Source organism: Nesoenas mayeri (genome assembly GCF_963082525.1).
Source record: "Nesoenas mayeri genome assembly, chromosome: 1".
NCBI classification, from domain to species: Eukaryota; Metazoa; Chordata; class Aves; order Columbiformes; family Columbidae; genus Nesoenas; species Nesoenas mayeri.
In genome coordinates this window covers 79,715,022-79,727,630 of record NC_137541.1, presented here as the reverse complement: position 1 = coordinate 79,727,630, position 12,609 = coordinate 79,715,022, and the positions used below count along the sequence as shown (strand labels likewise).

Genomic DNA, 12,609 nt, shown 5'->3' with positions numbered 1-12,609 from the left:
ATTTCAATACCAGAAGAGGACTTGTTTCTATATTCACTTCCAGGCTGGAGTCATGAAATTAAAGCAATGATATTTTAAAAAGAAAAGCAAAAAATAACCAGAAGAAAAAAACGTGTAAGCTCCAAACTTGTTCAGTTGTTGGCTTTCTCACTAGGAAGCTCTTGCTGTGATATCTGCCTCTGCCCGCAATTATTCAGTGACACCAGACAAAGCAGTAGAGCTGTCCACATTGAGGAGGGGAGAGTTCAAATAATGAGGAAGGTAATACTGGAAAAACAAATGTGAATAATGAGTTACAAATATTAACTGCCTTGCATGATTTGCTATTTTTGGTGAAATTTCTCATGTCATTGTTCTCTTTTCAAGGGACCGAGCGCCCTTCATCTTCACATCAGAGATGGAGTATTTCATCACAGAAGGTGGAAAAAACCCACAGCGTTTTCAAGAGTTTGTGGAGCTTTGTTGTCGAGCTTATAATATAGTCAGGAAACACAGCCAGTTACTCTTGAACCTGCTGGAGATGGTAAGAAGCTTGAGGATGAAACCAAAAATCAATTTCCTCTGGTGTCGTCTTCCCTTTTACCACTTCTCTGCTGCCTTCTGTGATTTGAAGATGTATCAGCTGCACTGCAGGAAATGTTAGCGCTGGCTCTTCCTGTGCAAAGGAACTATCCAGTTTCAGTACTAATTTTTGAGAAAAGCTAAGCTGCTAGATTTTCTCCCTTTTTTTTTTTTTACTGTGTTCTTTTTTACAAAGTAGCAGAAAACTGCAAAAGAAGATGGGTACGAGTTTCACATTCAGGAATTTCACTCCGCCCTTTTTGGAGATTTTCTAGCAATCATTTACCAATCCCATTCATGGCTATGGCAAGAAAAAAATATGTCACAGACTAGGTGATCTGATAGTACCTAGTAGCACTGCAGCTAACAGTGATGTCATTAGAATGTTTTTTGTTTTTTGTTTTGTTTTGTTTGGTTTTTTTTTCACATTTCCACATTCTGTTCTTAGGATGACAAACACAGGAAAGAGCACTACCAATATTAGCACAGGTTTGAAAATCCTTTTGCATAAGATTTTAAGACCTCTAGGAGTTTTTATCCCTTAACTATTTCTACCAATTCACATGCTGTGGCTGATTCCATAACTGCTTTATGCCTCTGTTTACTTGTGTTGGAAAGGTTAATTATTTTCTCCCTTCACAAGTAGAATGAGAATATTAAATTAACTAATATTTGCTAAGTTTCTTGGCTAAGATATTAATCTAAAAGTTATGTCCAGGGCCCCATGCAAAACCTAGGTGACTGCTCTGTGCATGAAAAAACCTACACAACTTTATGAACAGAATCCCTGCTGAGGTTGGGGTACAGCCAAGAAGTTGCTCTGCAAACACTCCTCTATCATCTCCAACTTCTGCAGCTGAGAGAGGAGAAAGAGCAAGAATTTGTTCATCTTGTTTCTGTCTTGTCTGTTGATTCTCATGCAGTGGTACAGTGCAATATGGAGCAGAAAGGATTGCCCCAGATCTCTTAACCCTGCTTCTAAGTAGTCACAAAGGTGCAGCAAAGCTGCATTCCCATCGTAAAGCGTAATTTTGCCCAAGTATGTTGTAACTATATAGCCTGAAAGCAGTGCCGAGTGTTTCTTAACTTAAAGATCCTCTGAGAAATTCAGGATTGTCTATGCTTCCCTCATCCACAACAGTAATCTCTACATTTCTGAACAGGTTGCCTAAAATCTCATGCTGCAAATATAGCTATATCTTGTACCTCCTTGTCCCCATTGCAGTCCCTTGTTCGGCAGCCAGCAGAGATAATGATGTTAGATTACTCTAGGATAAGAGACAGAGCGTTAGGAAAATGCTCCTGGCAGGAGCTCTGAAATAACTAGCTGCCTCTGCCTGGATATAGCTCCAGTTTGTGTATATTCAGGACATACTGCATCTTTTGTTTCTGCTGATCTTTAAGGAGAGTTAATAGTGTTGAGCTATAAGTCAGCATACAGATATGTTTTAACATTTGTCAATGGGCTGCAGTTCAGTCAATTGCTTTACATTTCATAATTGAAAAATAACTGTCAGTATATTCAGACCCCATCGGTGAGCACTTCATATCAAAAGGAAATTAAACAAGGCAGGTTTGTGAACACCTTGTTTTTGCCAGTGCTGTTTGGAAGGCGAGTCTGGTTCTGCACTTGAAATCGGGTATTGGTTGGAAACTGTAAGTATCAAAATGTTTTAGTTTTGTGGGTCATTTCTACAAAAGTGACTGTTAAGAAGTTCTGCTTTGAATTCATTTCCATGCAAAACATCTGATGTTATCATGAAGGGGCAAGATAAATTAACCACTACCTATTTATGTCAGTGACAGTCTAAGATTTCTCGCACTATCTGGAAATCTGCATCATTAATCTTTCATTCCCCTCCCACATTCTGTTTTCTGAGATGCTATTTATAAGACGTGGTTAAAAAATCTCAACAATAAGGCTATTTCAAAAAAGTACAGTACTTCACAGATATACTGAACTGTGCTCTGCATGGTCAGTAATTGTTAGTGGTTTCTAGCAAACCTTGACTGTGAACAACAATTTGGGAGGTTTGGCCCAGTTTGGGACTTAATGCTTTTTCTTGGTGGTGAGCAGCATGTTTCCTGAGCTGTAGTGACATTTGCTACTGGGAGTAAGAAGTAATCCATGAAGTTTCCATCACTTTCAAAAGCAGAAACACCTGTGGGAGACCCAAGAGTCTGCTGGCAGAGTTCAGCTGCGTAAATGCCTGTAGTTCATCAGCTTTGCTCTCATTAATGAATTGATGTGAACTATTATAAAGAGGGTGATCACAGGACACAAACACCTTTTGATTAGTTTAAAAAAATGCAAAATCCATTGCTGTTACAAAGATTTTTTTGTGGTCAAAAATTATTAAAAGGGGCTTAGAGGTTACACTAGACAGCAAGTAATTGATCCACTTGCCTCTATTCTGACAAGATACAGGTCATCCTAATAGTATAAAACAGGAGACTACCTAGAGCCGATCTAAGACTCAAGAATCTCATGTCCCCATACAAGTAATTTTGCCCTTCTACAACTCAGAGATGCCATTTGGGAAAAGAGGAGCAGGAAACACTCCTATTTGAGAGGTCTAATGCATGTAAAGTACATGTCAGAACTATTCATTTTTTTGGTGGGATTTTGGGCTGAGTGTTATACGCCAGCTCTGAATCAAGGCCTAAGGAGACCATAGGCAGCTCCGTTCAGTGAGTCAGAAGTCCTGGGATAACCAACTGTGGTTGGTCAAGACATATGTGAGGCCAAACAAGGGGAGAAATTGAGATATGCAGGCAATTAAACTTAGGCAGTTAGTGACATTTGAGTTGCTCTAGGCAACCTGTAGTTGTTTTCTGAACAGTTGTTCCATGTCTTATTTAATTAGCCTCCAGTATCACTAGCCACATTTGTCAGAAGCCTCCTGCATCAGGGTACTGGAAACACGAAAGATACGTTGTATGGAGCAAAAGGGAAGAAGCACTATAATAAGCCTTAAGATGCATTTTCAGTCAGCATAGCACTATGTAGGTAGTACCCAGCTAAAGACATTTCTTTGCTTCAGCAAATGGTTTTCCATTTTCTGCAATGCAGAGACCCTTAAAAAAACCCTAGTTTTCAGTTGCACTACAGATCATTCAGATTATGTGTTTATGTTCATATCTGGCATTGTTTCCTTTTCTGATACAGAGCAAGAAGCTTAATTTGCCCATGCAGCAACTCTTTTTTTTTTTTTTTTTAATTAAAAATATCAGGAGTCATTAAAATCTTTTACAAATGGGTTGAGGGCATACATTGCTTGTCCTTAACTGCTGAATGTTGTTATTGTCCCTACTCTCAACTCACTTAAATTCACCCCATTGAGCTTTCTGCCTTTCTGCTCCTTGCTAGGCAGAACTCTGTGAGACAGCAATCTAACTGTCCAGTGATTGCACAAATTGGGTCAGATACAAAGCAGAATTTTCTTGATTAGGGGTTTCACTGAGAAGGTTTGAAGGAATGAAGAACATATCTTTACATCTCTTTTCCCCTTACTCCATACATCTCTCAACCAAACCTTGAAATGAAAGCTTCCTTTCTTCTCTGTGGGTCTTTATGCCTGAGCTAGACATAAATATCAATGAATAACACACAGCAGTGACTGCAAATTCACATACATTTCCTTCCAAGCAATGTGAAGGAGTGATTTTTTTTTCTCCACTACACACAAATCATCTCTCTCAACTTACTGTGATTGTTCAGAAGAATCAGTAAGTTTTGAAGCAAGTCAATTTTTTTTTTTGACATTTTAAAATGCCTTGAGAGAGCTTTGTGGGCAAATGGACACACTCAATTGTCTACCCTGCTTGTTGTGTTACTTTGCAAGGGGAATATTTGCATTATTTGTCTTTTGAACTGGAACAGCTCTGTCCCACATCCATGGAGAATGATACACTTCTACAGAGGGCAACTCTCTGTGCCCAATTCATGGCTTCTGCTATGAATTGACATGTAAAGGAAGCTTCCCCCTCCATTGACTGTAAAGGGAGTGAATATACGATCCCTTTGCAGGAGGGATTTAGAGCAGTGTTGGTGGGATCAGTGGTTATAAATGAGAAGGTGATGTTGCGCTAAATTGGATTAGGACTACGATAATACTGTGAGCATAACAGAAACATGGTTAACTGTTGTTCAGGTGGCTGAATTTGGTCTCTTTCCCTTTATCACCATTAGAAGACTATGAAGGAAGTTTAGCAATGCACATGTTGAGATGATGATATCTGAAGAGAAGCATGCAGAATCAGAGAATGTTAGGGACTGGAAAATAAATAACTAAAATGGATCGATTATTTTGGCCCGTGCTTCTTTCCAGCACCTCAGTGTGAAAGTTTTATAATGCAATATATTCACTTTAGTGTTCCAGATATTGCTCCAGCGTCAGAACCACTTTTCAGATCAGTAAAACTTTGTGGTTTACAAGTCCTTCACTGTTAAAACTTTCTTGTCTCAGTCTCATTTCATGGACTTATTATATTTCTTTACTTTTAGATGCTGCATGCAGGATTGCCTGAGCTAAACAGTATTCAGGATCTGAAGTACGTGTACGATAACCTCCGTCCTCAGGACTCAGACCTCCAGGCTACAAGCTACTTTACCAGGTAAAACCAGAATATAATCCAGAAACCTTACCTCCTTCAGGCATGAAGCAAAGCTGCCAAATCACACACACATAAAAAAAAAAAGACCAAAGAAAAAAAAAAAAAGACAGTTTTTCTGTTTTGTTAAGAGGTTATAATCAGTGAAATCATACAAAAGGATAATTGGTCTTCACATGTATACTTTTCAAAAGTCCTTTCCTTTTGCATGTTTTAATGAATCCCCTCAAATTTCTGGCAGAAACAGTTGTACATTTGTTGTACTCTTGTAACAAGTCACTTTATTCAACACCTAGAGGTTTCTTTGGCTTTCATGGCGAAACCATCCTGGCTTATTTCTAGCCAGCTTTCCTCTCTGCTTCTAAATGCAGCAGCTACATGCAACGGGATTTGGACTGCGTTAAAAGGTTCAACCTGTGGACTGAGTAAAGACCTGGAATTCCTCCGTTTTATTTCCTTTTCTGTTCTTGCTTTGGCCTTCTGTGTTGCTTCAGGCAAGTTACTTTACCTCTGTTAGCCATAGTTTCTCCATCTGCAAAATAATACTGATTCTTCCTTTTGAGCACTTAACAGATCTATCACAGAAAAGCATTGTGTGTGAATATATGTATGTTTAAAGCTTGATTTGCATTCAGATAATGAAAACTTTCACTTGTTTGTGATAATAACAGAGGATTATTGATGAGGAACTGCAGACGACCTGTATAAAATCAATTTGAAGCCTTCAGTTCTGATCTTTCGGGTCAGGCCTCTACATTGCAGATAATTCCAGCTATTTATGTGACGATGCTCTAGATAGAGCCAGGGGAGATTGACTGGGCTTGGAAACTCACTTGCCCATTCTATGCACAGTCTGAGAAAATCTGTGCCTGTCAGACCCTGTTCTGTGCAGCACCATCATTGCCCAAGGACAGCCTGTGAATTCACGCACCCTGGACACCACGTACACAGGCAAAGCAATCCAGACTCTTCTGACGTCTTCCTCTGGCCCAAGTGCAGGGCACATTTCCAGGTCACAGCACTGGGGTCTGAGTGAAGGGCTCCTTTCAAATCAGAGTCCTCAAGGATGCTCCCATAAGGCGGCACAGTTCTCTGCACTGTGCAGACTGCCTGGAGGCAAGACCAATCCCCTGCCCTTCAGTACAGCCAGAGGGCATGTTGCAATGAATAAATGAGATGAAAGCTTGAACTGGGGCAGCTGTCTCTCATTACTATTACAAAGGCCTCTATGAAGATTTTGGGCAATTTGAATTACGTCGTTTATATGTGTCCTTTTCATTTATTAGAACCAGAAACTGAGGCTGCAGATTCAGAGAATGCTTGGAACAGAGACCTAGAGAGTTTAAGGAAGATCTTTCTTTAAAGAGGAAGAGGGAAACCTCTCACACAAAACTATTGTTCCGTTACACACAGTAGAGCACTGAGTTCCTTCTTTAACACTTACTTTTTCATATGCTTTCCCTCTTGCCCCTTAACTAAATTGTTTTGTTTTAAAATTTAATTACAGCTTCATATTTACCATCTACTCCTACCTTACACTTTCCTTTAAAATTTCAAATATTCCCAAATTACAGGCTTATATTTCTACTTCAAAGAGAAAACATGCAGTTTCAAATTAAAATGCCAAATCTTTATTCTGTCAAATACTCTTGAGTGGTTTTGTCTGTCCCTCATGAGTAAAAATCTCAATTCATTTAATAAGTGAAAAAAAGGCTCAGGTATACATAACAAATATGGAAATATGAGTCTTCAGAGTGGAAATTGCTAGCTTAGAGCTAGTGTCTAGTGCTTTTCTGGAGATGGAAAGGGTCAGTTTGCTTTTCAGTCAGATGGGACAATGATTGTGGTTTGGGTTCATATCACTGAAGTCTTGCTTAGCTGGAAGATGAAGGATGAGGTCTGCGTTCAGGACAGAGCTGTAGCTGCACCCTCTTGGAGTTGGGCAGGCTGGTCATGGTGTTTTGAGGGTTAGGGTGAAGGAAGTGAGAGACTTCAGGGTGGGAATTCAAGGGCAATGTTTTCTCAGCCAAAGCATGCGAAAAGACAACTGGTCTCAGGAAGGAGATGTGGCTCAACATTGTTTTGGAAGTCGAAAGAGTTGGTCCTCTTTGTTGTCTGCTAGAGGATCACGTTAGGATTAGGTTCAGCCCAGAGAGACTACAGGTAGGTCTCAGAGGCCAGCATGTCCTTCTTCCCATTAGATTTCTTGTTAGGGTTGATGTTCAGATAATGAAGGCCTTCACAGTGGAAATGCCACACAAGTCCTGCTTACCAACAAAACTGGCATCATGGTGCAGATCTGGAGAGTGCTGTGGACTCTGTTCTTATTTGAAACTGTATTTTCTGCTAAAATGTTTTTAGTGTGCTCCAGATCTATTGTTCCAGTTTCCTTCAAAATGCTGAAGTGTAGATTTGTTTTTGTCCACAGAGATCACTATATCGCATAGTAAGGTCATATATCACTAGGGTGCATATTTTCTGCTTTGATACTCTTATGGTATGTTTGTCTTACAAATGCTCATTTGCAAGAAGAAAGTCTCTTGTCATCAGCTCATGAATTTCCATGGATCTCATTTCTCTTAGTGTTTTTTTTTCCTTTATTTTAATTTCTATTCATGTTGGAAAATAATTTGTGTTAATTCAACATGTACATTAACTAACGTTTCTACGTGTCTAAGCATGGCAGAACGTCAGGTTTCATGTCTAGTAATATTTTAACTTCTGAAAAGCATATCCAGGGACTTTTCAAAATAAAGATTTTGGGATGGCCTGGTACCTGGATCCATGCAGAACTTAGCCCTCTGTATAAGCATCTTACGACCTGCCTCCAGGAATGTTGATATATTGAGGACTTTGTGAGCTTTGCATTATCTACATCATATTTATTCCTGTCCTTCAGAAAAATTCTTCTCTATTTCCTTGTTATACAAAAAGTCTGTGTGAGAAAAAAATCCAGCGACCCATTTCTCATGATCACTCTGTAGCTTATTCCTGTGTCTCTTTTTCAGGCTATCCTTAGAAAGGCAAGGAAACGGAAAGTTCTACTTATAAGCATAACTTCCAGTAGCTCTGAAATCCTTCACAATTTGTAGCATCTTTTTCTCCATAATTACTTTCAAAAACATTTTATTGTTGTTGGGGTTTTTTTAGGTATTTTCTAGGGTGCAGCGATTGGAATTATAAAATCTGCCAACAGAATGTTATTTCTTGTTGTAAATACAAGGTAGTTACTGTAATCTTTCGGATCCGATCATATAATGTATGTCTGCTGAAAACCCCAATGTTCTTCTAGTGGAAATAGGGGAACAGCCAGCATTTCACTGTAGAAATAAGTTGCTTTTAGCAATTGTCTGAGCATGGTTTGAGCAATAATACTGACATTTCCTCAGCTGTTGTTTAAAAACAATGTAAAATGATGAATGATGTCACAAATATTCCTGGCAAAACAATGTTAATTTGTTCTTTGCCATCACCTTTTTAGCCAACAGAATAATTTTACCAGAGTTTGGGCTGTAACGTACTGACCTCTTTCAGGATCGTAAAGCATTCTGTGTTTTACCAAATTCCTTTCCTCTCATTCTTGATTTAAGACATGTTCAACAATCCGCTGTCTCATTTGTGTTCAGTATTCTTCACACATTGGGTCAGTTCACTGCTATGAGCTGATGAGGGGCAGTGTTAAGCCTCACAGCTTACAGCCTTCTGGAAGGTCCCACCCTCAGATTGTGGATAAACAATGCGCCAATTGAGAGTTATACAACAGTTTCTGTGTTTGCTTGTCAGTTCCGTGCACCTAGTGCCAAATGAAACATTGTTGTCTCTCCAGCATCTGCCCTGAACTCAGTTTGATCCTTGAAACTAAATTTCATCCTTTCCCCTCCCTCCTTTCCTCTTACACGGAGGACACAGTTTTACCAGAAAACTGGAAACCCATCTTCCCTCTGAATATAAATTTCCTCTTTGGTTTTCTGCAGATGTCTTCAAATGTCAGCGTGGTGTCACATGCTTCCTGACATTTTTTATGTGCCTGTAAAGGGATGTATATTTAAAATTATTTTTCAGGGATTAAAGTTAGCCTAATGCATTGAATGGAGTTGATTTCAATTGATTGCAGTATGCAATCTAACCCACGCATAGAAGCCTATGAATAAGAGATGCACAGTAGATCTGACAATTACCAACGAAGCACCGGAGCATATCTTCAGCAGCCTGATTGAGGGGAGTGCTGCTTGGGTCAGCTGCCATTTTTTCATATATGTTAACAGAATCATTTGTTAGGTACCTCTCATTGCCCAGGTCAAGTATATCCACTCCAAACTACAAATGCCAGCAGTTGCAAAGCTGGACAATTCACAGTAATTCCTTTCAAAACATGATGCTCATCTGAAACTGATCAGCCAATCCCTGTTTCTCAGGTGGCTGCAGAAATTCCAGGAAGAAATCTCCCAAACAACTGGAACACCAGCAAAAGCTGATGAAAGGGCATAGGCAAAACTACAGTACTAGCGTCTCTCAGTGGCATTGAAGCAGTTCATAAAGTTTGTTTTCTATGTGCCTCAAAGGAACAGAGGCAGACTTCCTCCTTAAATTTATGTTGTTTGAGGCATCTATACTGCTGTACAAACCCCACATGCCACCATCTTAGGGGAGAGGAGTGTCCTCTGTCCTGGGAAAGGACCATACGAGGACTAGTAGGGAAACAAGACCAGAAGATGCACATCAAGAGAGCACCTGATGTGCTCAGCCCATGGGATCAGTAAGTCTGTAAATAAACCTAAATTTTAAATACTAGCAAAATAAGGGGTAAAAAGAATATTATTATTATTATTGGCTATGTACTATCACAGTTGGAAATAAATTATTAAACTGAAGAGTTATCACTACCATACACAAAAATAAGAATATCAACTCTCCATGAATAAAGGTTGCTCAAAATTAGAAAAGATCTGTACCTCAAAGCAGTAATATTCTGGAAAAGTCTGTTATGAGCTGTTGGGGGCATAATACCCAGTTTTTCTTAAAATGCAACCTGCTAAATTCATGGATGAAAAGGTTGTAATATATATGATACACCATGTTAATTAACGTCTGAGAATCCCATGAAAATAAATTTTGCTCATTATACTCTAAATTGCTTTTAGGCCTAGATAGAAATGAGAAGCAGGATGCCATCATGGATGATAAAGGAAATTATCCTGAAGTTTGAGGTGAATATTTGTTATTATATATACCAAGACTAAGGTCTGGATAACTAGTCAGTAATAATGAATGTGTGTGCTCTTAAAAAGGCTGTGCAGAAAGGCTGGTATGTCCAAAAATATCCAAGCACCAGCTCTCAGACTGTAAGATTTGTCTGCTTCCTAAAAATCAAGGCACCAACTGTCACAAGTCACTCTTGAAAATATTAGCCAATCTTTTCATCCATTTCTGTTTACACAAGCAGCCAACCAGTCTGTGCACGTTTTACCCAATACTGTAATTTGACAGTTCTGTAGAAAGACTGTGAGCCGCATATGAAAGTCTAAGTCAGTTGAGCAGGTGGAAAGTGGAAAGACATTACTTTTCAATAATCCCTGATATTTAACTCAGTTTTCTGAGAAGTAGGTCAGACACCAATCTGCCTGTTCAAGAGATATTGTTATGTGGAAAAAAAATACTTTTTCTGCCTGAAAACTTTATGTTAACAATATTGTGATTCACAATTAATGTTACTCAATTAAATGACAGTTTGTAATTTTCTCCTAATTAACCTGTGCTTTTGATCCTCTTAATATAAGTCACTTCGCTTGTCCCATCTATAGACCACTAGGCACTAATTCTCTAAGGAGCTTGGGTTACCAAAGCTCTGAAATACCTGAAAAACTTTTTGTCATCTTCTGAAAGCAGAGCCAGCTTTAGGCACAGGCAAAGGTGGTCATGGCCTAGGGAGCAAGAGGATCTCAGCAACAAATACCCATGACCCTACCAACTTCTTCACCTGTGGCTAAAATTAACGTGACTATAGAGAAAATAAGGTGTATGGGGATCTTGAAGAGGAGAACATTCCACCACCAGGCCTTAGCATGAACTTAAAAAATGCTAGCAGAAAGAGGAATCACATTACCACAGTGTGATGAACTGGTTCAGTGAACTAATCCGTGCCAAAAATAAAATGCAAAATTGAAAAAGAAACATGGGTTCGATGTACCCCACTGCTCCAGACATAGCTGGGAACCACCTTATGGAGGCTGTGGGAAGGAAGGTTTCCTTAAGCCAGTTTGCCCTTGAAAGAAAACACAGAGAACCATAACCAGAGTTGTCCTACATTGCTGCGAAGACACTCTCTCAGGTGTCACCAGAAGAGCAAAGAGACATTTTAAATTATTTGTTGATAATATGACATAAGGATTGTTTAATATTTTCTATCCTAACAGGGAGGACTGCATAGAGCAAAAAAAAAAAAATATCAGGAGAGGGAGAAAACAACATACACTTCTCATTCTATTTTGTTTTAAATGTAGTCCTTTAAAATAACTCACAGGGAAAATCTACAACGATGACAACAAAAGCCTCTGTTTAGGTTTAAAGTATGTAATTATCAATCTGAATGTTAAAGTTATTTCAGAAGCTTAATGAACCCATGGAAAAAATAGTGGTATTCTGGTATCAGCTGTTCTGTGTAGTGGTGATGCCTGAATTAATGCTACTTTAGAAGCCAAGGTCTGCTTTATGCAAATTAAAATGCACTGTGTTTAGCTGCAAAGTTAACATGCCTCTTATAGTAATATTGCAAATTCCCTATGTTCTTTGCTATAATATGGCCCAGTTACAGATTCTGTAACCTATATCATGTCTCAGTGATTTAAGAAGTGTTTAAACCATGCATTGAATTAAATACATTAAAAAGGAAAAGTTCACCACAGATGCAACCTAATTAATCAGCACTGAATTGATTTTGTACTAATATTTTGAAATGAGGTTTGTTTTCTTGTTTTCAATTTGAGTGTTAATTTGTGTCATTTATTAAATAATCTGTATGTATCTGTTTCTGGAAAATGTAATTAATAATTAAGATAATTAACTGAATCAATTCAGAGATACCCTTCCTTGTATTACATTAAGAAATACACATGCATCTTCTTCCCTTGGTTTAGTATGCCTAATTGGTGTATGATAAATTCACACAGTATTTTAAATGAAATCTCAATTTTGGGGGGACAAGCTAGGGAGGTATCTGCAGGTAGAATGTTGGTTTTGGTATGGTTGCATCTGTGAAGCTACAGACTTTAGCCAGAATATCTGAGATGATGAAAAATAAGCCAATGCAATGAATGGAGTTGATTTCAATTGATTGCAATATGCAATCAAACCCACTCACAGAACCCCATTAATTTAATTTAAAATGACAGGGAAAGCATTTGCTCAGCTTTGAACAGGAGATAATGAAGGTGGTTA

At 38.6% G+C, this 12,609-nt stretch overlaps 1 protein-coding gene across 1 annotated transcript in view; it reads left to right on the top strand.

Moving 5' to 3' along the window:
- The window catches only part of PIK3C2G (phosphatidylinositol-4-phosphate 3-kinase catalytic subunit type 2 gamma), a gene marked incomplete at both ends in the record, with an annotated part of 210,870 nt that overhangs the window by 153,672 nt on the left and 44,589 nt on the right, over positions 1-12,609 (top strand). Inside the window, 2 exons of the mRNA XM_080345859.1 lie at positions 367-523; positions 5,069-5,178. Coding sequence (XP_080201985.1) covers positions 367-523; positions 5,069-5,178 — 267 coding nt within the window. The remainder of the gene's footprint in view (positions 1-366; positions 524-5,068; positions 5,179-12,609) is intronic.